The sequence below is a fragment of the Heptranchias perlo genome, chromosome 21, assembly GCF_035084215.1.
Source record: "Heptranchias perlo isolate sHepPer1 chromosome 21, sHepPer1.hap1, whole genome shotgun sequence".
Taxonomy (NCBI): Eukaryota; Metazoa; Chordata; class Chondrichthyes; order Hexanchiformes; family Hexanchidae; genus Heptranchias; species Heptranchias perlo.
In genome coordinates, this window is record NC_090345.1 from 37890139 (window position 1) to 37912280 (window position 22142).

Genomic DNA, 22142 nt, shown 5'->3' on the forward strand with positions numbered 1-22142 from the left:
CAAGTGCCATGTTTCACTCCACAAACAACAGCTGTTAAGTTTACTGCCAGTGTTAAAGGCTGGTCTGAATGTTCCTTACAGAGCTGGTACAGTTCACCATCTCAAAGGTTGGACTATGAACAGCACTTACTGTCAGCATTAGCACAGATCAATGACACAAATAAAATCGTAGCTACAGTTTCTTTTTATTGGTTATTTTAACACTCAGTCTCTGATAATACAGCAAATTAACATTTCTGGTTGGAAAATCTGTATCTGCAACTAAAAGCTTTCTTATTTGTAACCATTTTAATCTATTTTTATATCCTTTAGCTATTAGTCACCCGGTGGAATTTAAGCACTTCCATTAAAGAGGCTGCAAATCGGGGAGCTGCGGGGGGCTCGTTACAGGGAGAGAGAGAGCGAAAATAAACTTTCCTCAGGCATTATTCCAGCCATCGCGTACAGCGGGCAAATCACATTCACATAAACACACCCGCAATTCGTGGTGGGGACTGTATTCACAAATATTTATGCGTGTACAAACAAAAGGTTGCTTCGAATGAAAGTATTAACAGTGTATATTAAGTAAATTAAGTCAGATGAGTATGCTGACAAACTTGTTCATTGGTCAGAGAGCATTCATTTATTTTTCAAAGCTGTGTTTATTTTTAGCTGGGAAAGTCAGCGTTGATCTAGATAGAAAGGCGTAATTCACAAAGAGCACTTAGATATTCTTCATTATCACCATCAAACTCCAAGGCCTTTTCAAACCATTCAATAGCTTCATGCTTCTCCCCATCCAGCTGGTGCAGTAACCCAAGAATACCAAAGGCCTTGCTGTCTCTTGGATTCCTGTCAATTTGTTTTGCTGCAATCTTTCTCAAGTTTGTGCGACACATTTCCCATTCTTTTGTGCCACGTTGGATTTTAAGTCCTTCCAGAAAATGGGTGATGGCATTTGATTCAGGCCTTTTGTGTCGCAGTTGAAATAATCCAGCCTGGCAACATACTGCCTGCTTATTATCAGGGCGAATATCCTCTAATTTCAGGAGATCGCTGCAGATCTCTTCTGCTTTCCAATATTCTCCATTAATTGAACAGATTACTGCAAAATCCAGTTGTGCAATAATAAATGATGGCTTGAGCTCAAATGACTTTTGAAAATAGAACTTGCATTGTTTGACCAACTCGGCTCTCTGTTGAAAAGCAGGATTGCGAGGGTCTTTGCTGCCTGGATTTTTGTTCAGTTGAAATAGTTTGCTTCTGTAACACAGACCTATTTGGTGGTGTAAGAAGGTAGAGTTTGGGGTAATTTCTAATGCTTTTTTCAACAGCTCCAAAGATTTTTCCACAGCTCCTTCTCTTCTCAAAAGTTTTGCTGCATATCGAGTTACATATGGAAGATCAGGGGACATCTGCAATGCTCGTTCAACTAATTTGAATGCTTCCTCCTTTTGGTTGAACTCTTGTAGTTTTAGAGCCAACAGCACCATGGCGACAGAGTCATCTGGATCAAGCTCCAGCACACGTCGCAACTGTTTCATTGATTGACTGTGTTCACCACTCTCTGAGGTACAAGAAAACCCTTCCATACGAAACAGAGCAATCGCATAGCCAACATTCCATTCTGTGTCATCAGGATCTTCCTCCAGAGCCTTCTCAAAACATTCCTTTGCCTCTTCATAATATTTCCTGCAAGATTTCAACAGTGACCAACCCTTCTCCCCGTATACTTCAGGTATCATTGCTGTATACCGAGAGCCATTAGTAAATCGTTTACAGATCATCTCCAGCTTGTCGAGGTAGGACTGGACCTCTGTCAGTTGGCCCATGTGATAATATACCCAGGCATAGTTTCCATAGGTGATGATGATTCTTTTTTCAAATTCATGTTCATGATTCTCCCTCAGAATCTTTTCAGCTTCCTTTAAGTTTTGAATTGCCTCGTCACAGTTTCCTTGCAGACAGTTTACAAAAGCGAGTTGGTTGTAAGACATGGCTTGATATTTCACACCAGCCTGTATTGAATCTTGTACTCTATGCTTCATGTCGTCCAAGTCAATACTGTCTTTCTGTGGGCCCCACGTGAAGTGACATTGAAGCTGATCAAGTTTTGCTTTTAAAGAATCCTTCTCTTTGTTGCTGCAAGAAAGCACAAAATCATCAAAGCCCATCTTATGTGTATCTAACTTACATTTTTAGCTCGTATATAATCAATGTTGCAATGCTGGCAAAGTCTTAATAGCAGAGCAGGTGTGCGGGTAAATGCAAGTGGGCACAGAAGACCTCTGTAGTAGTTTGACCAGCCTGACATCCCTCAGCCAGGGGGAAACCCAATGGAATCCAGTAATGTTCCTTCAAGCAACAAAAAATGAACCATTGGCTCATGTGTCCAACAGAAAAACAATGACGAATAATGTTTAGGAAATGACTTCAATGAATTTGTCTCAAAGCACTTTACCTTGAAAAGGGAAAACGGTGGCAAGGAGGGAAAAAGTTTGGTGCAGCCAAAGTCACAAAGGATTTTGAGTGGTTTTTGAAAGCACGGGAGGAGATGGCAAGGTGGCAAAACGAAAGGAGGAATTACATTGCACAAAGCAGAGTGACTACCCCACTGCAGCTGGACAACGGAGGCATCATCAAAGTCAGGGCACGAAATGGGGGCTTCATGCCTGCTCTTTGCCCACCCACATGAATAGTGCTCCAAGTTAAAATTGGGGCTACTGCCGTCAGGTATCAGAAGAGGAAGGGAGCAATTGTGGATAACAATCGAGCTGGAGAGTATCACAAGGCAGTGACGTATTGGTTGTTGAGGTGATTTAAGAACAAAAGTCCAGCAAATTAGTATTACTCTCTTTTCTACATTGACGTTCTGATTTTAAGGAGTTCTTTTCTGGGGTTTTAGGAGTTGTAACATTGTACCCTTGACTGCCAGCCAGGCCACTCATTGTATCTCCCCTCCCAATAATTCCAGACCCCACCACCCCCCTCATATAATTCCTATACCGTAAATCCCCCCCGTCGCCCCCCCACCCCAACCCTGGCACTGTTACAAATTCCACTCTGCTGTAGATACTTCCTGTCACTCATTCCCGTAACTGTTCAGCACATCTTAAATTTATGGGAGTTGTCCTACACTGCCCCATATCTACTTGTATGATGGCAGGGCCCAGGGACATAACAATAGCACCCCCTTGTGACCTGAATCAGATATTTGTGTCTTTCCCATTGGGACCTCTTCAATCTATTTGAGCAAACACTGTGCAAGATGAGACTCATTGCACATCATTAAGCTCACTTTATTTTACAACGAATTAAAAAAACAAAGCAACAGTTACGATTGAATTTATTTGTTCCAATTGATAGAACTCGGCTTCGAGGAATAACACAAAATATTGAACACACCATGTGCCCACATATCAGTGCTTGACTTAAACAGGATCACTCCTAACTATCTTTTCTGCATTCCACCCTTCTCATAGCCCTTGGTATCTCCTGCCTGTCTCTGTATTTATCCCTTGCTATTCACAGCCAGAAAGGGAAGGCCCGCGAGACTTCCTGCCTGGGACCAATGGCTCGCCAACATATTGGGTGTGAGTCACTGGATCAATTCATAATGCAAACTAACATAATCCATGGAGAAACATTATCAAAGGTGACTCTTGAGCAGGTTAACTGCCTATCATCTCAGAGTCTTTTATTTTAATTTGCAAGAATGCACTGTGCTTTAAAACACAACATTTAAAGATAATTCAATCGCAGAATTATAATTACCTATAGAATTTTCTTTTATATTTTACTGAGCCTTCATTAACGTTTCCATCCTGAGCCTGATCATTGTTAGAAACTTTGGGTGTTACACGTTGTGTCCTGGGTTATTAAACTATCTTTTTCCCATAGTTCTGCCAGACTCTGCCCTCGGAACGCTGCCAGGACCCCTCTGCCCACTCATTCCAGACACCCTCCCCAGTACATCCTACCCCATCCAGCCCTCTGCCAGAGCTTTCAGATCCCAGGAACAGGAGTAGGCCATTCAGCCCCTTGAGCCTGTTCCGCCATTCAATTCGATCACGACTGATCTGTATCTTAACTCCATTTACCTGCCTTGGTTAATAATCTATCAATCTCAGTGTTGAAAATTTCAACTGACCTAGCCTCTAAGTTTTTGGGGGAGCGAGTTCCATGGGCCCGATGTTAGCAGGCCTGCGGGTTCCCGCCGGGGGGGCTATCGGGCGCGTGTGTAACGCGGCCAGTGAATTGAGTGCGATCACAGGATAATTGAAGTAATTTACCTGTGGTTACGGGTTTTCCGCTGCTCAGCTGCGCGCCGGCGGCCTGCGCAAGCGCAGTGACGTCTGAGTGGTGGTGGAGCTCTATTTAAAGGGGCAGTCCACCAAAGCTCCTCCTGCTGCAAACAAGAAGTAGCACACCATGGAGCACCCCAGGGGTAAGGCTGCCGCACGATTTTCTGACCACTCACTCCAGCTGCTGCTGGACGGGGTAAGGAGGAGGAGGGAGACGTTGTTCCCCAGCGACGGAAGGAAGTGCCCTGGATCCGCCACCAGGAAGGCATGGGCGGAGGTGGCCGCGGAGGTTAGCAGCAGGGGCAACACCACAAGAACATGGATCCAGTGTCGCAAGAGATTCAATGATCTCACTAGGTCCGGCAAAGTGAGTACACTAACGCACTCTCCCACACTCCGTCTTCCACATCACCTCAAAGACCTCACAACCCCTTCTGCACTGCCACCACAGCGCTCCCGCATCCATCCTCACAGCCACTCAACTATCATTCTCACCGTGCCTGCACGTACCCAACGTCCCTGTCCCCATTCGAACACTACCACACACCCCAATCCCCATACAATGGGATGGGCATGTGGCACACGCATCCTCCCATCCATCTCCCACACGCTCAACCCACCCACACCAATGCTTGAAGCGTCTCACAATGCAATCATCACTCAATCACACATCTGTGTTTTGCCTTGACAGGAGAAGAGATGCAAGAACGCCCTGGAAAGGGCACGCAGCGGAGGGGGCCCGCCACATGAGGTGGTTCTAACGCACGCAGAGCTGGACACCTTGGAGATCAGCCACACGCTACATTGCCTGTCCGTGGCGGATGGTGAGGCTGGGGCTGCAGAAATGTCCGGTTACGGAAAGCTGACACTCAGCACTCATGATCGCGAATGATCTTAGCATCACTTGGCATCTGCCGCACCTCAACATTTGTCCACATGCCTGATATTGCCCTTTGTTCTCTTGCAGGGCCGTCTGCGAGCGCCGTGTCTGTGGAGGGCGATTCCTCAGAGGACATGCCGGTCTCTGAGGGTCCATCGTCACATATGAGCCATGCATCCACCAGTGCAGATACACACACCTCGGTGGGTCCCCCTCCTCAATTAGTTGGGATTGCACATGGTGAGTCACCGCGCACATGTGAGCATGAGCAGACCCTGGTGGCAGGGGCAGCCGCGGAGGGTCCGCGTCGGTGGGAGCACTCTTCTCCAGGCTCTGCTCAGCTGGACCCAGATGCTGAACCCAGGGGGCCACCAGTCAAAAGGCGAGTCGTCGAGGGGCACCAGCACACTGCCGAGGTACTGGAAGAGGTGCCAAGCACACTGTCCACAATCGCGCAGGTGATGGAGGAGTCCAACTCCTGCATGCGGGCAATGGTGGCACACGTACAGGAGGGTATCGGCGACATAGTGTCGCGGGTAGGTGCGGGAACGTCTGCGGTGGAGGAAAGGCTAGCCTCCCTCGAGCGTCACGCACAGCTCAACATTGAGTCCATCCAGGCCCTGACAACGGCTGTTCGGATTCAGGGTGAGCAACATTCTGCCGCCATAAACAGGCTGTCAGATACATTAGAGGTGGCCTTGCAAGGTCTCACACAGGTCATCCAAACTGCCGTCCAGCAGGGTGGAAGGGGTGATGTGGGCCTAGGCCATGAGAGGGAAGATGGTGAACGGGGACATGGAAGTGGGGACGCTACTCAAAGTGCTCCCACGTCTCACCCGTTGCCCCCCTCTCAACCAGTACCCGCAATGGTGCCTCCTCTCCAGGTGGCCGAGTCTGCCCCTGCACAGGTGCAGGAGGAGCAGTCTGTGGAGGTGCCCTCACGGGCACCGAAACCCAGGGGGCGTCGGCCCAAAGCATCTACCCGGTCAGGGCACGAACAAGAGCAACCTGCCACTACCTCTGCTGGAGCCACAGGGGTAGCACCACGTAGGGGTTCCCGCAAACGTAAGGCCAAGGTGTTATGAACACAAAGGGAATGCACCAGGGTGTATGACAATTTGTTATGTTTTTATTTATAGTCGTTTACTGCACATACACAATAAACACAATTGTTCTCACCACTACTGCCACCTCTTGTCCATTCTTGAGTGGCTTGTGCAATAAGTCCCTTTCGTGGGGCTCATCGTGACGACGAACACCTGGTCCCACCCATTGGGTCACACTACAGTGGGTGCAGGAGTAATGGCACCACTCTTCTGTGGAGGGGGCTGGTATGGCCGCTCCTCTGTGCACGTGATGAGGTCTGGACGCCTCAGACAGTCTGATGTTAGGAGAACCGTTGACATATGAGTGCCTCCCTGGCCTGACGAGCATCCAGGTGAGCCGGTGTTCGGCCCATGGGTCGTTCCTCCTCCTCTTGCTCCTCCTCCTCATCCTCCTCCTCCTCATCGTCGTCCTCAATATGGGTGGTGGATGTGCATGGGGCCTCCTCCAGCGGCACCCCTCTGTGTTGTGCCATGTTGTGCAGGGCACAGCAGACAACTATAATCCGTCCCATTCTGAGTGACGCGTATTGGAGCGCTCCCCCCAGAACGATGAAGGCACCTGAAGCGCATCTTGAGCACCCCTATAGCCTGCTCAATTGCAGACCTGGTAGCAATGTGGCTGTCATTATATCGACGCTGCGGCTCGGTGATGGGGCTCCTCAGAGGTGTCATAAGCCACGTGTGCAGGGGATATCCCTTGTCGCCGAGGAGCCAGCCGTTGCCGGTGTTGGGTGAGTGGAAGAGGGGCGGGACGGTGGACTCCCTGAGGACGAAGGCATCGTGGCAGCTGCCAGGGTATCTGGCGCACACATGTAGGAATCTCTGGCGGTGGTCACAGATGAGCTGGGCGTTCATGGAGTGATACCCCTTCCTGTTGATGAACAGTCCTGGCTCACGTGGAGGTGCCCGTATTGCGATGTGGGTGCAGTCGATTACACCCTGCACCCGTGGGAAGCCAGCCACAGCATGGAATCCAACTGCCCTCTCCATCTGGCCGCGCTCATCCATGGCGAAGTTGATGTAGTGCGAGGCCCTGTGGAACAACCCATCGGTAACCTGCCTTATGCACTTGTGTGCAGACGACTGACAGACCCTGGTGATGTCCCCGGTGGCACCCTGGAAGGATCCGGAGGCGAAGAAGTTGAGGGCAGTGGTGACTTTGACGGCGATGGGTAAGGAGATGCTGCTTGGTCCATCCGGGAGCAGCTCGTCATGAAGGAGGCTGCAGATGTCGACGACTACCTGGCGACTGACTCTGAGCCTCCGTATGCACTGCTCCTCAGAGAGGTCCAGGAAGCTGAGCCTCGCTCTGTAGACCCTGTGCGGAGGGTAGTGCCTCCTGCGACGCATCTCTCTCTGCGGTTGCCCTCCCTCCTGCTGTGCAGGTGGATGTGCCACAGCACCGTGTTGTGGGGCTCCACGTGTCTGAGTCGGACGGCGTGGCCTGCGAGGCTGCTGAGGCTGGTGATGCTGTTCATCCTCCGAGGATGTCAAGGCGGCCCCCATCTGGAAGGTGTAGGTCTGAGGGGTTCTGCACGGTCGGTAAGTGTGTCCTCGCACCGGGGTTGTGGTTCCACGTCGGTGAATCTTCTTGCTAGGAGGAGGGTGGTGGAGGGCAAGCGTTGCCCAATGTTATGGAGTGGCCTCCTGCGTTGGTGAAGGGTCTCCCCCCCCCCCACCCCCCACCTGTGGAATGCACCTTGCCAGCTGCCACAGGCTGCTGGCTGCAACTCGTCCGTTTGAAGTGAGAGTGTTTCCCCCAGGATGGGAAACAGTCTCAGTTCAAGGTAAAATCCCACCCTTCCTAATAAAACAGCTCAATCAGGCCTGTAAACGACCTGAAATAGCTAAACAAATACTGTCAAGTGGCATCCCGCTGGCTTTAATTGCCTGCGGGATTCCCACCAGCGGGGGCTGCGCGCGCACGCCGGCGCGTCCGTGGGGAACCCGGATGTGGGCGGGATCGAGGCGGGCTCCGGTCCCGCGCCGGGATTCCCCGATTTTCGGGGGCCCCCCCGCCGAGAACGCACCCGATAGCGGGTGGTAAAATCGAGCCTCATATTTCCAATATCCTTTGTGTGAAAAAGTGCTTCCTGACTTCACCCCTGAACGGCCTAGCTCTAATTTTAATGTTATGCCCCATTGTTCTGGACACTTCCACCAGGGGAAATAGTTTCTCTCTACCTACCCTAAGAAATACATTAATCATCTTAATCAACTCAATTATATCACCCTTTAATCTTCTATACTCTGGAGAATCCAAACCTAGTCTATGAAACCTGTCCTCATAATATAACCCTTTTAACCCCGGTATCATTCTGGTGAATTTGCGTTGACCCACTCCAAGGCCACGATATCCTTCCTGAGGGGCGGTGCCCAGAACTGAATGCAGTGCTCCAGATGTGGTCTAATCAGAACTTTATACAACTGTAGCATAACTTCTACCCCTTTGTATTCCAGTCCCTGAGATAAAGGCCAACGTTCCATTAGCTTCTTTGATTTATTTTTTGTACCTGAACACGAGTTGTTAGTGATTTCTGTACATGGACCCTTAAATCTCTCTGCTCCTCCACAGTTCCTAGCTTCTCACCATTTAGATAATACACTGATCAATCTTTCTTATGTCCAAAATGGATGACCTCACATTTCTCCACACTGAACTCCATCTGTCACAGTTTTGCCCACTCACTTAATCTATCAATGTCCCTTTGCAACTTTCTACTCCCATCTGCACTACTTACTGTGCCACCTAACTTAGTGTGGTAGCAAACTTGGATAAACAGCTCCCGATTCCTTTATCTAAATCAATGATAACTGTAGTGAAAAGCTAAGGGTCCAGTATAGATCTCTGAAGGACACGGCTAATCACATCCTGCCAATTATAGTAAATACCCATTATCCCTGCTCTCTATCTCCTACCTCCCAACCAATTCCTTACCCTTCAAAGCTGTAAGACCACAGGCCTTGCCTGAAGGTATTACCAGATCCTGGGATCCCACTTTCAATGCTCCCATACCCTAGTTCACATTCCAACCCCATCCCTCCCAGTCTTCTGATATCTCAGGATCACCCCAAAGTTTCTAGGTTCCTAAGTGCCCACAGACCAAGAGACAGATTCTAAACCCACCCCCTAAGTGCTAACAGACGGAGACAGATTCCAAACCCTTTCCCCTAAGTCCTCACAGATCCAGAGACCCCTCTTTTGCACCAGTCCCTTCCTCGTCCTCCCGCACGCCAGGTCCCTTTTCCAATATTGCCAGACTTCAGGACACAATTCCAATGGCTCCAATATCCCATGAAGTTATCACAAACCTAGACTCACCCTTTCTCCTTCTACCAGATCTCCATCCCCAAAACACTGATTAAAAACTCCATAAAGCAGTTAACAAAAATGAAATTTGACAGAATCTGTTTTCATAAATCAGTGGCCCCTGACAATGATACATGATTATTGTTATAAAACAGGATATCCATCGAGTAACCATTAGCAACGCACTTGGAGATTCCTCATTGTGTCTTATATAAAAATGTACAATCTGTTTGTACAGTAATAATGCGTGCAACTAATAACTCTACACTGTCACCCTCTGGAACCAAGTGTATGCACCATTCCCAGCACTCACAGAGAGGGAGGGAATACAGGGAGATGCAGTGGAGAGAGATAAAAAGAGAGAGAGAGAGAGAGCAATTCCACTGTCACCAACCTCCTGCTTTAAGAAATGCTCGATTTTCTTTGCGGCAGACGTAGGGAGCCAGGTTTGGGAAGGAGCTCGCGCTGAGGCAGGTACCTTGCTCGAAATATCCTGCTGCTGTAAACAAATAGCTCCATCTCCCTTCATTTCAGTGGGTTTGAAAACAATGACTTCGATATTAACCCACCCACGAGGGGCGGGGGGGTGTTGGTTAAACAGTCAATTTTGTGAAACGCAACCCTAACCCTCCGCGAACACACCTGCCGCCTTTTTTAGGGCAGTGGATATCGGGGCATCCGGGTTCGGGAAACTCGGCAGTGAAACCGAGGCGAGATTGAGCAGCAATTTATCGGGGCGGTTAAAGGTCAGGAGGCCCGATCTGAATAAAGGTTCAGTGCTCACTGCTGCTTTCTCAGTTCCCTCTGGGACATAGTTTGGGGAGAGTACTTGATGTGAGAGACTTATTTGTAGAGTTTTGAGGTGTTCCGACAGACAAGGTCATGACGGGTGGCGCCATGGCTTCTAACCAAATCAATTCTGTCTTTGAACCGATTACGAAGAAGAGCAGAGGTGCTCTCCCCAGTGTTGTGATCAATTAACCAACATCACCACAAATAGATTATCTGGTCATTATCACATTGTTGTTTTTGGGACCTTGCTGTGTGCAAATTGGCTGCCGCATTTCCTTCAGTACAGCAGTGACTACACTTCAAAGGTACTTCATTGGCTGTAAAACACTTTGGGATGTCCTGAGGTTGTGAAAGGTGCTATATAAATGCAAGTCATTCTTTCTTTCTTTGCCTAATCAGGTTAATCTGAATTGTCATCCTTCTGCATGTTGTATAGTTTGAACAGTGTGCTGATTAAATATTGGTCTGTTGATTAAATGTGCAAATTAAGTTCTGGCAGCAAATCAGCATTTCGTGTCTCAGAGCTCCAGGTCTACAGTTAGTCAGTGCAGGTTAAAGTATTCAAGTGAGACTGTTGACACTTCGAGTGCCTTTAAACTGAAGCAAGTTACAGTCAGGCAGAGCCCAGTTTACATTGATTAGCTACCGCCTGGCTGTAACTGTCCTGTTTAGGAGAGAGCTCTGTGCATGTCAGGTTCCCACGGTCAGAGCTGTCTGACAAAAGTTACAGATTTAAATGTTAGAGAATGTGGAGAGTGGAATCTCGATTCCCCAAACATTGAGATTAAGGTTCGGTCGGTTTGGAAAATATTCAGGGGATTCAACAGACCCCCTGAGTGCTTCACAAACCAGATTTGACACCACACTTCCCTCTCCTCTTACTGCCATCAAATTCAGCCCTTGCCTCCCCTTCATTGTCCTCCATTTCACTCCCTTCCCTTTCCTGTCAGAGTTGCTGTTGGACAGAAAAAGTGAGAGGGAAGGGGGAGGGATAGGCTGGTAATATCTTGCTTTATTGCAAATGACTAGTGCAGGGCTATTCAGCTCAGCTTCCTTGATCTTGCTGTGAGTCTCTCTCTCTCCTTCTCAGCTCCTGTCCTTCTCCAGGCTGCTCTCGGGACTCTTATCATCTCTACGCTGCTCTCTTGAGTTTCTCTCTTGAACTCTTCTCCTCTCCAAACAGCATTCGGGGCTTTTTTGCCTCTCTTTCCCTTCCTGCATATACTGCCCCCCCTCCCTCCTGTCTTCCCATGTTCTGGCTGACTTCACCCCGCTGCCCACTTCACACTCCACCTTCTGAAGTGACGCACTGCAGCTGTTCACACTACTTCCAGAGAGTGGGGCATTCTCCCTCCTCTCCACTCAATCACGGACAGACCGTGACTGTATGTGTCACTGTTAACAGTTACATTTTGACTTGTTACATTGACACTACCTAAGACAAAGAAAGTGAACAGACCCAGAGTGAGCAAGAGACTTTGGAACATGGACTTCTTTGGTTTAATTAGTGTAATATAAAGGGTTGTATTTTTTATAGAAAGACTTGCATTTATATAGCACCTTTCACGACCTCAGAAAATCCGAAAGTGCTTTACAACCAATGAAGTACTTTTGAAGTGTAGTCACTGTTGTAATGTAGGAAATGCAGCAGCCAATTTGAGCACAGCAAGATCCCACAAACAGCAATGTGATAATGGCCAGATAATCTGCTTCAGTGATGTTGGTTGAAGAATAAATATTGGCCAGGACACCAACAACAACAAAAACAACTTTCATTTAAACATTGCCTTTAATGTAGTAAAACGTCCCAAGGCTTTGCAGGAGCGTCATCAAACAAAATTTGACACCGAGCCACATAAGGAGATATTAGGACAGGTGACCAAAAGGTCAGTCAAAGAAGCAAGTTTTAAGGAGCGTCTTCAAGGAGGAGGGAGAGGTAGAGAGACGGAGAGGTTGAGGGAGGTAATTCCAGAGCTTAGGGCCTAAGCAGCTGAAAGCACGGCCGCCAATGGTGGAGCGATTAAAATCGGGGACGTGCAAGAGGCAAGAATTGGAGGAGCGTAGGAATCTCAAAGGGTTGTAGGGCTGGAGGGGGTTACAGAGAAAGGTAGGGGCGAGGCCATGGAGGGATTTAAAAATGAGGATGAGAATTTTAAAATCGAGGCGTTCCTGGATCGAGAGTCAATGTAGGTCAGCGAGCACAGGGATGATGGGTGAACGGGAGTTGCTGCGAGTTAGGAAATGGGCAGCAGTGTTTTGGATGAGCTGATGGAGGATGGACATTATTGAGGGTGGAAGATGGAAGACTGGCCAGGGGAGCATTGGAATAGTCGAGTCTAGAGGTAGCAGAGGCATGGAATGAGGGTTTCAGCAGCAGATGAGCTGAGGCATGGGCAGAGACGGGCGATGTTACAGAGGAGGAAGTAGGCGGTCTTGGTGATGGAGCCGATATGTGGTCGAAAGCTCATCTCAGGGCCAAATAGGATATGAAGGTTGTGAACGGTCTGGTTCAGCCTTAGACATACGAACATACGAATTAAGAGCAGGAGTAGGCCATTCGGCCCCTCGAGCCTGCTCTGCCATTTGATAAGATCATGGCTGATCTGATTGTGACCTCAACCCTACTTTCCCGTCTACCTACTATAACCTTTGACTCCCTTGTTAATCAGGAATCTTTCTAACTCAGCCTTAAAAATATTCAATGACCCCGCCTCCACCGCTCTCTGGGGAAGGGACTTCCACAGACTCACGACCCTCTGAGAGAAAAAAATTCTCCTCATCTCCATCTTAAATGGGAGACCCCTTATTTTTAAACTGTGGCCCCTAGTTCTAGTCTCTCCCACAAGGGGAAACATCCTCTCAGCATCTACCCCTTCAAGTCCCCTCAGGATCTTATATGTTTCAATAAGATCACCTTTCATTCTTCTAAACTCCAATGTATAAAGGCCCAACTTGTCCAACCTTTCCTCGTAAGATAACCCCCACATCCTGGGAATCAGTCGAGTGAACCGTCTCTGAACCGCCTCTAAAGCAATTATATCCTTTCTTAAATAAGGAGACCAAAACTGCACACAGTATTCTAGATTTGGTCTCAACATTGCCCTGTACAACTGTAGCAAAACATCTCTACTTTTATATTCCATTCCCCTTGCAATAAATGACATCATTCCATTTGCCTTCCTAATCACTTACTGTACCTGCATACTAACTTTTTGTGATTCCCGTACGAGGACACCCAGATCCCTCTGTACCTCAGAGTTCTGCAATCTCTCTCCATTTAAATAATATGCTGCTTTTCTATTCCTCCTGCCAAAGTGGACAAGTTCACATTTTCCCACATTATACTCCATTTGCCAAATTTTTGCCCACTCACTTAACCTATCTATATCCCTTTGCAGACTCCTTATGTCTTCTTCATAATTTACTTTCCTACCTACCTTTGTGTCATCAGCAAATTTAGCAACCATACATTCGGTCCCTTCATCCAAGTCATTGATATAGATTGTAAATAGTTGAGGCCCCAGCACTGATCCCTGTGGCACTCCACTCATTACAACTTGCCAACCTGAAAATGACCCATTTATGCTCACTCTCTGTTTCCTGTTAGCTAATCAATCCTTTATCCATGCGAATATGTTACCCCCTACACCATGAGCTCTTATTTTGCGCAGTAGCCTTTGATATGGCACCTTGTCAAATGTCTTCTGGAAATCCAAGTACACCACATCCACAGGATCCCCTTCATCCATGTTGCTTGTTTGTCCCTCAAAAAACTCTAATAAATTAGTCAAACACGATTTCCCTTTCACAAAGCCGTGATGACTCTGCCTGATTGCATTGAGATTTTCGAAATGCCCTGCTATAACGTCCTTAGTAATAGATTCTAGCATTTTCCCGATGACGGATGTTAAGCTAACTGGCCAGTAGTTTCCTGCTTTCTGTCTCCCTCCTTTCTTGAAATGAGGAGTTACATTCACTATTTTCCAATCAGATGGGACCCTTCCAGAATCTAGGGAATTTTGGAAAAATAATACCAATGCATCTATTATCTCTGCAGCCACTTCTTTTAAGACCCTAGGATGAAGTCCGTCAGGACCTGGGGACTTGTCAGCTTTTAATTTTTTCAGAACCCTTTCCCTGGTGATTATAAATGTTTTAAGTTCCTCCCTCCCTTTCACCTCTTGATTCACAATTATTTCTGGCATGTTATTCATATCCTCTACAGTGAAGACGGACGCAAAATATCTGTTCAATTCATCCGCCATTTCCTTGTTCTCCATTATTAATTCCCCAGATTCACTCTCTAGAGGACCAACGCTCATTTTACTTACTCTTATCCTTTTTAAATACCTGTAGAAACCTGTAGAAACAGTGGCCAGGGCGAGGGATGGAGTCGAAAGACAAATGGCTTCATTCTTTCCAATATTTAGTTGGAGGAAATTTTTGCTCATCCAGTACTGGAGGTCGGAAAAACAGTGTCACAAATGAGAGACAGTGGAGGGGTCGAGAGAGGTGGTGGTGAGGTAGAGCTGGGTGTCGTCAACATGCATGTGGAATCTGATGTTGTGTTTTCGCATGACATGGCTGAGGGGAAGCATGTAGAGGAGACCTCCGCTGCTCTTCTTCGAAATGGTGCCTTGGGGTCTTTTATGTCCACCTGCGAAGGCGGACAGGGCCTTGGCTTAATGTCTCGTCCAAAAGACGACACCTCCGACAGTGCAGCACTCCCTCAAAAGTGCACTGGAGCGTCAGCATGGATTTCGTACTCAAGCCTTTGGAATGGGACTTGAACCCACAACCGTCGTGACTCAGAGGCGAGGGTGCTACCACTGAGCCACAGCTGACAACTCTACCATATATGTTAGTTACACATGAAAATTTCTCTTACCTCATGATGTTTTGAATTAATAGGCCAGTTTCTTGTTAACTTTCACATCTGTTGTCTGATCAGCTGGAAAAACAGAACTAAGTGCATTCAGCTCTTCCAAGACGTTTATATACCATCCACACCCTTTATAGTCGGGTGATTTTGCAGAATTGCACTTGAGATTGGAAAGTGAAAGCAACAGAGAACTTATCTGCTGCAGAAAATGTGTTAGCCAACGTCACCAAAACAGAAGAACCCCCTAGATTATTTGCTTTTTCACATGTTGTTTAGAACTTCCAGTGTGTATATTGGCTGCTTTGTTGACGTTATCTTCTGCTGCATAGCAACAATGGCTGGACATTATAAAAGAATTAATTGCATGTGAAGTGCTTTGGGATGACAATGATAGGGGAGCGATGAGATAATTTCCATGAACTGTTCCCCAGGTGTACAGACATCAACATACTTCCATACTTTCAGTAGTGACTGGGATAGAAATTGGACCCCACTGCACCTGTTTTTACATAAAGGGGCAAAAAGCTTCAATTTCCCAGTGCCGTCTCCCATGCCCCAAGGGTGGCTTATTGCGCCGGACAACAATCAGGCATCCAGGCCCCTTGAATATGTTAAAGAGGGGCCAAGCACCTGTTTCAGGACCTCTGGTGAAATCTATGAAAAGGAAAGAGGATAATCTTTAATCCCCTAACAAAATACGAGCAACTTCAATGGATCAAAATATCTGGGTTGACCCAAAAAATAAATAACCCACCAATGTTTCTGATGCGTGTAAAACAAGATCATTAGGCTTAAAAAATAACAATAAAAAATCTCAAAATTAAGGATAAACCTAGACAATCTGAAACAAACTTGACTCAGCGTCTTGCCTTTGAGTCAGAAGGTTGTAGATTCAAGTTCCACTCCAGAGATTTAAACACTTAATCTAGGCTGACAGTTCAGTGCAGTACTGAGGGAGTGCTGCACTGTCGGAGGTGCTATATTTCAGATGAGATGTAAAACTGAAGCCTCGTCTGCCTTCTCAGGTGGACATAAAAAATCCAATGGCACTATTCGAAGAAGAGCAGGGCAGTTCTCTCGGGTGTCCAGGCCAATATTTATCCCTCAACCAACATATCTAAAAAAACAGATTATTTGTCATTACCTCATCTTTGTTTGTGGGACCTTGCTGTGTGCAAATTAGCTGCCGCATTTCTTACATTGCAACAGTGACTACACTTCAAAAGGCAGCATCTGCCTGTTCCAATGGTTCAGGTGGATTCTATGACACAATTTGAATGGAGTTGTACTTTCCAACATTCTTCCCTCAGCCAACACCACCAAAAACAGATTGGGTGGTCTTTCATTTCGCTGCTATTTTTGGGATCTTGCTGTGTGCTGAGCTTCCGACCCCATATCCTCTCCATCACAAAGACCATTTACATTCACCTCTACAACATTGCCTGATCCACTCCTGTCTCAGCCCATCTGCTGATGAAACTTTCATCCATGCCTTTGTCACCACCAGACTTGATTACTCCAATGCTCTCCAGACCGGATTCCCATTCTGCACCTGTCATAAACTTCAGCTCATCTAAAACTCTTCTAGCTGCACCAAGTCCCACTCACCCATCACCCTTGTGCATGCTGACTTATATTGGGTCCCAGTCCACCAACGACACAAATTGAAATTCTCATCCTGGCGTTCAAATCCCTTCATAGCCCCACCCCTCCCTGTCTCTGTAATCTCCTCCAGCCCTACAACCCTCTGAGAACTCTGTATTCCTCTAAATCTGGCCTAGTGATCATCCCCCACTTCCTTCACCATTGGCTCCCATGCCTTCAATGCAAACAGTCCCGAATCTCTGGAATTCCCTCGCTAAACCTCTCCACCTCACTCTCCTCCTTTAAGACTCTCCCTAAAACCTATCTCTTTGACTATGCTTTTAGTCACCCCTCCAAATGTTATCTTTAGCTCGGTATCAATTTTTGTCTGATTACGTTCCTGTGAGGCGCCTGGGATGTTTTACTATGTTCAAGGCGCTATATAAATACAAGTTGTTGTTGTCGTGCAAACTGAGCTGTCACATTTCCGTACAAAACAACAGTGACGGCACTTCAAAATAATTCACTGAGTATGAAGCACTTTGGGACATTTCTGAGAGGTGTGATAATGTGTTATATCAATACAAATTCTTCCTTGCTTTCTTCCTGTTCAATTCACACCAGCTCACTTCATCTCCCACCCAACCCAGCTCATTCTTGTCTACTCCACCTGCCTCATGTTGATACTCTTCTTCCTTTCCCTGTTAATCCAAGCTGTCGTTCTTACCCCCCTGCCCCAGTTCATGGTGGCATTCCTCCTTTTGCCACCCAGTTCAAACTGGTACACCTGTCCTTTTCCCCAGTTCATGTGGGCACTCTTCTCCCCCTCCCCCCATTCTCAATTTAAGTAATCACTTCCCCTTCTCCTGCCCACTTTAACCTGACACTCTTCTCCTGCATTTCATGCTACATTCATCCCCCCATCCTAGTTCATGCTGTTCTCTCCCTTTGCTTTATACTTCTGATTGCTTTAGTTTGTATATATGCTGAAAATCACGATTTTAAATTCGTAAATCTTTTCTAGATTACCAAAGGACACAAACTTTTTTCTTCAAAGTCTGCATACAGCCTGAACACACCTACACAATACTCGTTTCTACAACATTATAAAATTCAAGCTTAACTTGGTACTTTCTACAAAGTCTGAGTGGAAAGTAATTTTATTGTTTATTTGAAATATTACCTGATATAATACAATAAACAGATCTGCCTTTTGTCTCTTATTTCTTCTGACAATCACCAGTCTTGGTGAAGCAGTATTAGGGTTAGGGTTATTTGTACGTCTCACTATGAACAAACAATCCCATTTCTATGCATTTCAACTGCTTTGTAATGAATGCTATTCTATTTCTGAAAACAAGCCCCCCATTCAATAGTCTACCTGTAAATTAAAATACAAAAGGAATTCCTATTGATCTGCACCTCATGATGCTGATCCGATGGAAAATGATGTTGATTTCCTTTTTCAGCTTCAACTTTACTTCCAATGGTGAGCTGATCAAGAACTGCGTTTGGTTTGTTATCATTTCCAGCACATTTATACTGCCCAGTCATGTGATTTCTAGGAATCATTGCCGGAATGTGAAGCAAAACTATAGCTGGAAAATTAAACTAAGAACAAATGTTTTTATCCAAGAAATAGTGGTGCCAGTATAGTAACATTGTGTGCTGTCACAGGACTCCACAGAGCCTATTATAAACATAGGCCAGTTCAGAAACAGAAAAAGGACACTTGGCCCAAAAGGACCAAACTTTTTGGTTCATCTCAACTCTGCCTGCTCACCATATCCCTCAGTCACCTCCAGTTGTCTTTTGAACTCACTTAATCTATCTGCTTCAATGGCATTTCTCTGGTAACTTGCTCCATGTTACTCTTACCCATTACCAGGCTGCATCCAGTTATTTTTCTGTAAGAATGGCTAATCCAGCGGCAGCGTTGAGGGTGCCAACGCCTGGAAGGGCTCCCAGTTTCTTGGACGCATCCTTGGTGGTCTTTTCGTAGAAGTCAGGGCCGGAAGAGCAAAACACTTTTGGACACTGAGGGCAGAAAGCCCCATAAGAGGGTGGTGTAGTCTGGCTGGAGGGAGATGGCAGAGCCAGACAGTGCTACCTCCACCATCCCAAGAGCTGCCACACAGTGTGGGAAGAGATTCAGTGACCTCATAAGCATAGCTAAGGCAAGACAAGATACTCATCCAATACACATTCTCTATCACTCATAGGACCTTCACTCACATCTTTCCCGCTCATACTCTTTCTCTCTCAGAATCTGGGTGTCAGAGGAACTCACTTCTGAAAAGGGAAACTTCTGTAAACACTCAAGCACCTTCTTTCTTCAAAGCCAATCTCCCAACTCATACTGCCTGCCACAAGGGCGACAACTAGTCAACAAGGATGCTTCACTTAAAGGAACAATGCACCTCCATATTTCAGCATCACGGAATGCATGCATTCATATGGGGGAAAGTGTGTATGGAATTTATATGCCCTTAACATTGTAGGAAATACAACCAGCACCAAAAAAAATAGAACCGAGGGGAGGAGCAGCAGATTCTGAGCACGCATGAAGAGGAGATGATGTATATCATGGGCAGGGAGACAGGAGAATCTGTGCAAGAGGTTGAGGTTGGAGGCAAGATGGCAACACAAGGTTGGTAAAAGTTGGGAAATGCCCATCATAGGTAATCTCAGCTTTATGTGCTTTCTTAAAGCATTGCAATCAGCTTACACTCAGCAATTATTAATTCAAGGGGAATGTCACCGTGCATGCGATTAAACGAGCTCTTGTTTGTTTCACATCATAGGGCATGCCTTCAGGCAAGAAGCCAACCATGATGATGACCACCCAGGCACGTCCACTTGGGGAATTCGCTGCTGGAACCACAGCCTCAGCTCCTGTCACTTCCTCACCAACTGTGCAATGACATCTTGTTTGCACCAGTACCAGCACAGAGACACTGACTGTAGAGGAAGTAGCTGATGAGTCAGAACGGTTGTCACTGGGTGAAGCACCGAGCACTAGTGAGAATGAGGATGTGGGAATGGAAGAGCTGGAGATTGCCTTTCCTCCATGGAGGATGGAGAAACGACCACTCTCGGCTGAAGAACCTGGAGACCCAGATCTCAATGGCCCAACTAATAAATGTTAGCAGTGATCGTCCCTGGAATCACTCTAATAAATCTCTTCTGCACCCTCTCCAAGGCCTTCACATCTTTCCTAAAGTGCGGTGCCCAGAATTGGACACAAAGCTCCACTTGTGGCTGAACCAGTTATATAAAGGTTCATCATGACTTCCATACTTTTGTACTCTATGCCTCCATTTATGAAGCCCAGTATCCTGTATGCTTTTTTAACTGCTTTCTTAACCTGCCCTGCCACCTTCAACAATTTGTGCACATACACCCCCAGATCTCTCTGTTCCTGTACCCTTTTAGAGTTGTGCCCTCTAGTTTATATTGCCTCCCTTCATTCTTCCTAGCGAAATGAATCACTTCGCATTTTTCTCCGTTAAATTTCATCTGCCACGTGTCCGCCCATGCCACCAGCCTGTACATATCCTTTTGAAGTCTATCACTATCCTCCTCACTGTTCACTGCAGCCTGGTTTGTGTCATCTGCACATTTTGAAATTGTGCCCTGTACACCCAAGTCCAAGTCATTAATATATATCAAGAAAAGCAATGGTCCCACCACTGACCCCTGGGGAACACCACTGTACACCTCCCTCCAGTCCGAAAAACAACCGTTCACCACTACTCTCTGTTTCCTGTCACTTAGCCAATTCTGTATCCATGTTGCTACTGCCCCCTTTATTCCATGGGCCGCAATCTTGATAATAAGCCTACCATGCAGCACTTTATCAAACGCCTTTTGAAAGTCCATACACACATCAACTGCATTGCCCTCATCTACCCTCTCTGTTACCTCATCAAAAAACTCTATCAGGTTAGTCAAACATGATTTCCCTTAATAAATCCATGCTGGCTTTCCCTAATCAATCCACACTCGTCCAAGTGACTGTTAAATCTGTCCCGGATTATCGTTTCTAAAAATTTCTCCACCACTGAGGTTAAACTGACCGGTCTATACTTGCTGGGCTTATCCTGACACCTTTTTTTGAACAAGGGTGTAACATTTGCAGTTCTTCAGTCCTCTGGCACCGCACCCATATCTACGGATGTTTGGAAGATTATGGCCAGTGCCTCTGCAATTTCCACCCTTACTTCCCTCAGTAACCTAGGATGCATCCCATCCGGACCGGGTGACTTATCTACTTTAAGTACAGCCAGCCTTTCTAGTACCACTTCTTTATCAATTTTTAGCCCATCCAGTATCTCAACTATATCTTCCTTTACTGAGACTCTGGCAGCATCTTCTTCCTTGGTAAAGACAAATGCAAAGTACTCATTTAGTACCATGGCCATCTCCTCTGTCTCCATGAGTAGATCTCCTTTATGGTCCCTAATCGGCCCCACCCTTCCTCTTACTACCCGTTTACTATTTTCATGCCTGTAGAAGGCTTTTGGATTCCCTTTAATTTTGGCCGCCAGTCTATTCTCATACTCTCTCTTTGCTCCTCTTATTTCCTTTTTTACTTCCCCTCTGAACTTTCTATATTCTGCCTGGTTCTCATTTGTATTATCAACCTGATATCTGTCATACGCCCCTTTCTTCTGTTTCATCTTACCCACTATCTCTTTTGTTATCCAGGGAGCTCTGGCTTTAGTTGCCCTACCTTTCTCCCTCGTGGGAATGTGCCTAGACTGTACCCGAACCATCTCCTTTATAAAGGCCGCCCACTGTTCAATTACATTTTTGTGTGCCAATCTTTGATTCCAATTTACTTGGGCCAGATCTGTTCTCATCCCATTGAAATTGGCCCTCCTCCAATTGAGTATTTTTACTTTAGAGTGGTCCGTGTCCTTTTCCATACATATTTTAAACCTTATGATACTATGATCGCTGCTCTCTAAATGCTCCCCCACTGACACTTGCTCCACTTGGCCCACCTCATTCCCTAGAATCAAGTCCAGCAATGCCTCCTTCCTTGTTGGGCCGGAATCGTACTGGTCAAGAAAGAGCACAAGAGGTCTGAGTCCCTGATGAATACCTGAGTGTGTAGATTCTCCCCCTATTTCTTTTCATATCATAAAATTATAGAATGCCATGTGTATGCCCATTTCAACAGTCTGTGTTCTCCTGAAGTCTTTTACTATCCTTCTCACTGTTTATTACATTTCCGAGTTTCGTGTCATCTGCAAATTTTGAAATTATGACCTGTATGCCCAAGAACATGTCATTA

General features: G+C 46.5%; 1 protein-coding gene across 2 annotated transcripts; it reads right to left on the bottom strand.

The window, feature by feature from the left end:
* Nucleotides 1-166: 166 nt before the first annotated feature.
* On the bottom strand, nucleotides 167-15370 carry LOC137340151 (interferon-induced protein with tetratricopeptide repeats 5-like). Of its 2 annotated transcripts, none has more exons than XM_068002495.1 (2): nucleotides 15263-15370; nucleotides 167-2124 (listed from the first exon to the last, which is right to left on the bottom strand). In XM_068002495.1, exons 1-2 carry the CDS (start codon nucleotides 15265-15267, stop codon nucleotides 675-677), a joined length of 1455 nt encoding a protein of 484 aa, XP_067858596.1. In that variant the 5' UTR covers nucleotides 15268-15370; the 3' UTR covers nucleotides 167-674. The 2 variants fall into 2 exon arrangements, with proteins under 2 accessions (XP_067858596.1, XP_067858595.1); XM_068002494.1 differs by lacking the exon at nucleotides 15263-15370 and adding an exon at nucleotides 14725-15087.
* Between the last annotated feature and the right edge of the window lie 6772 nt (nucleotides 15371-22142).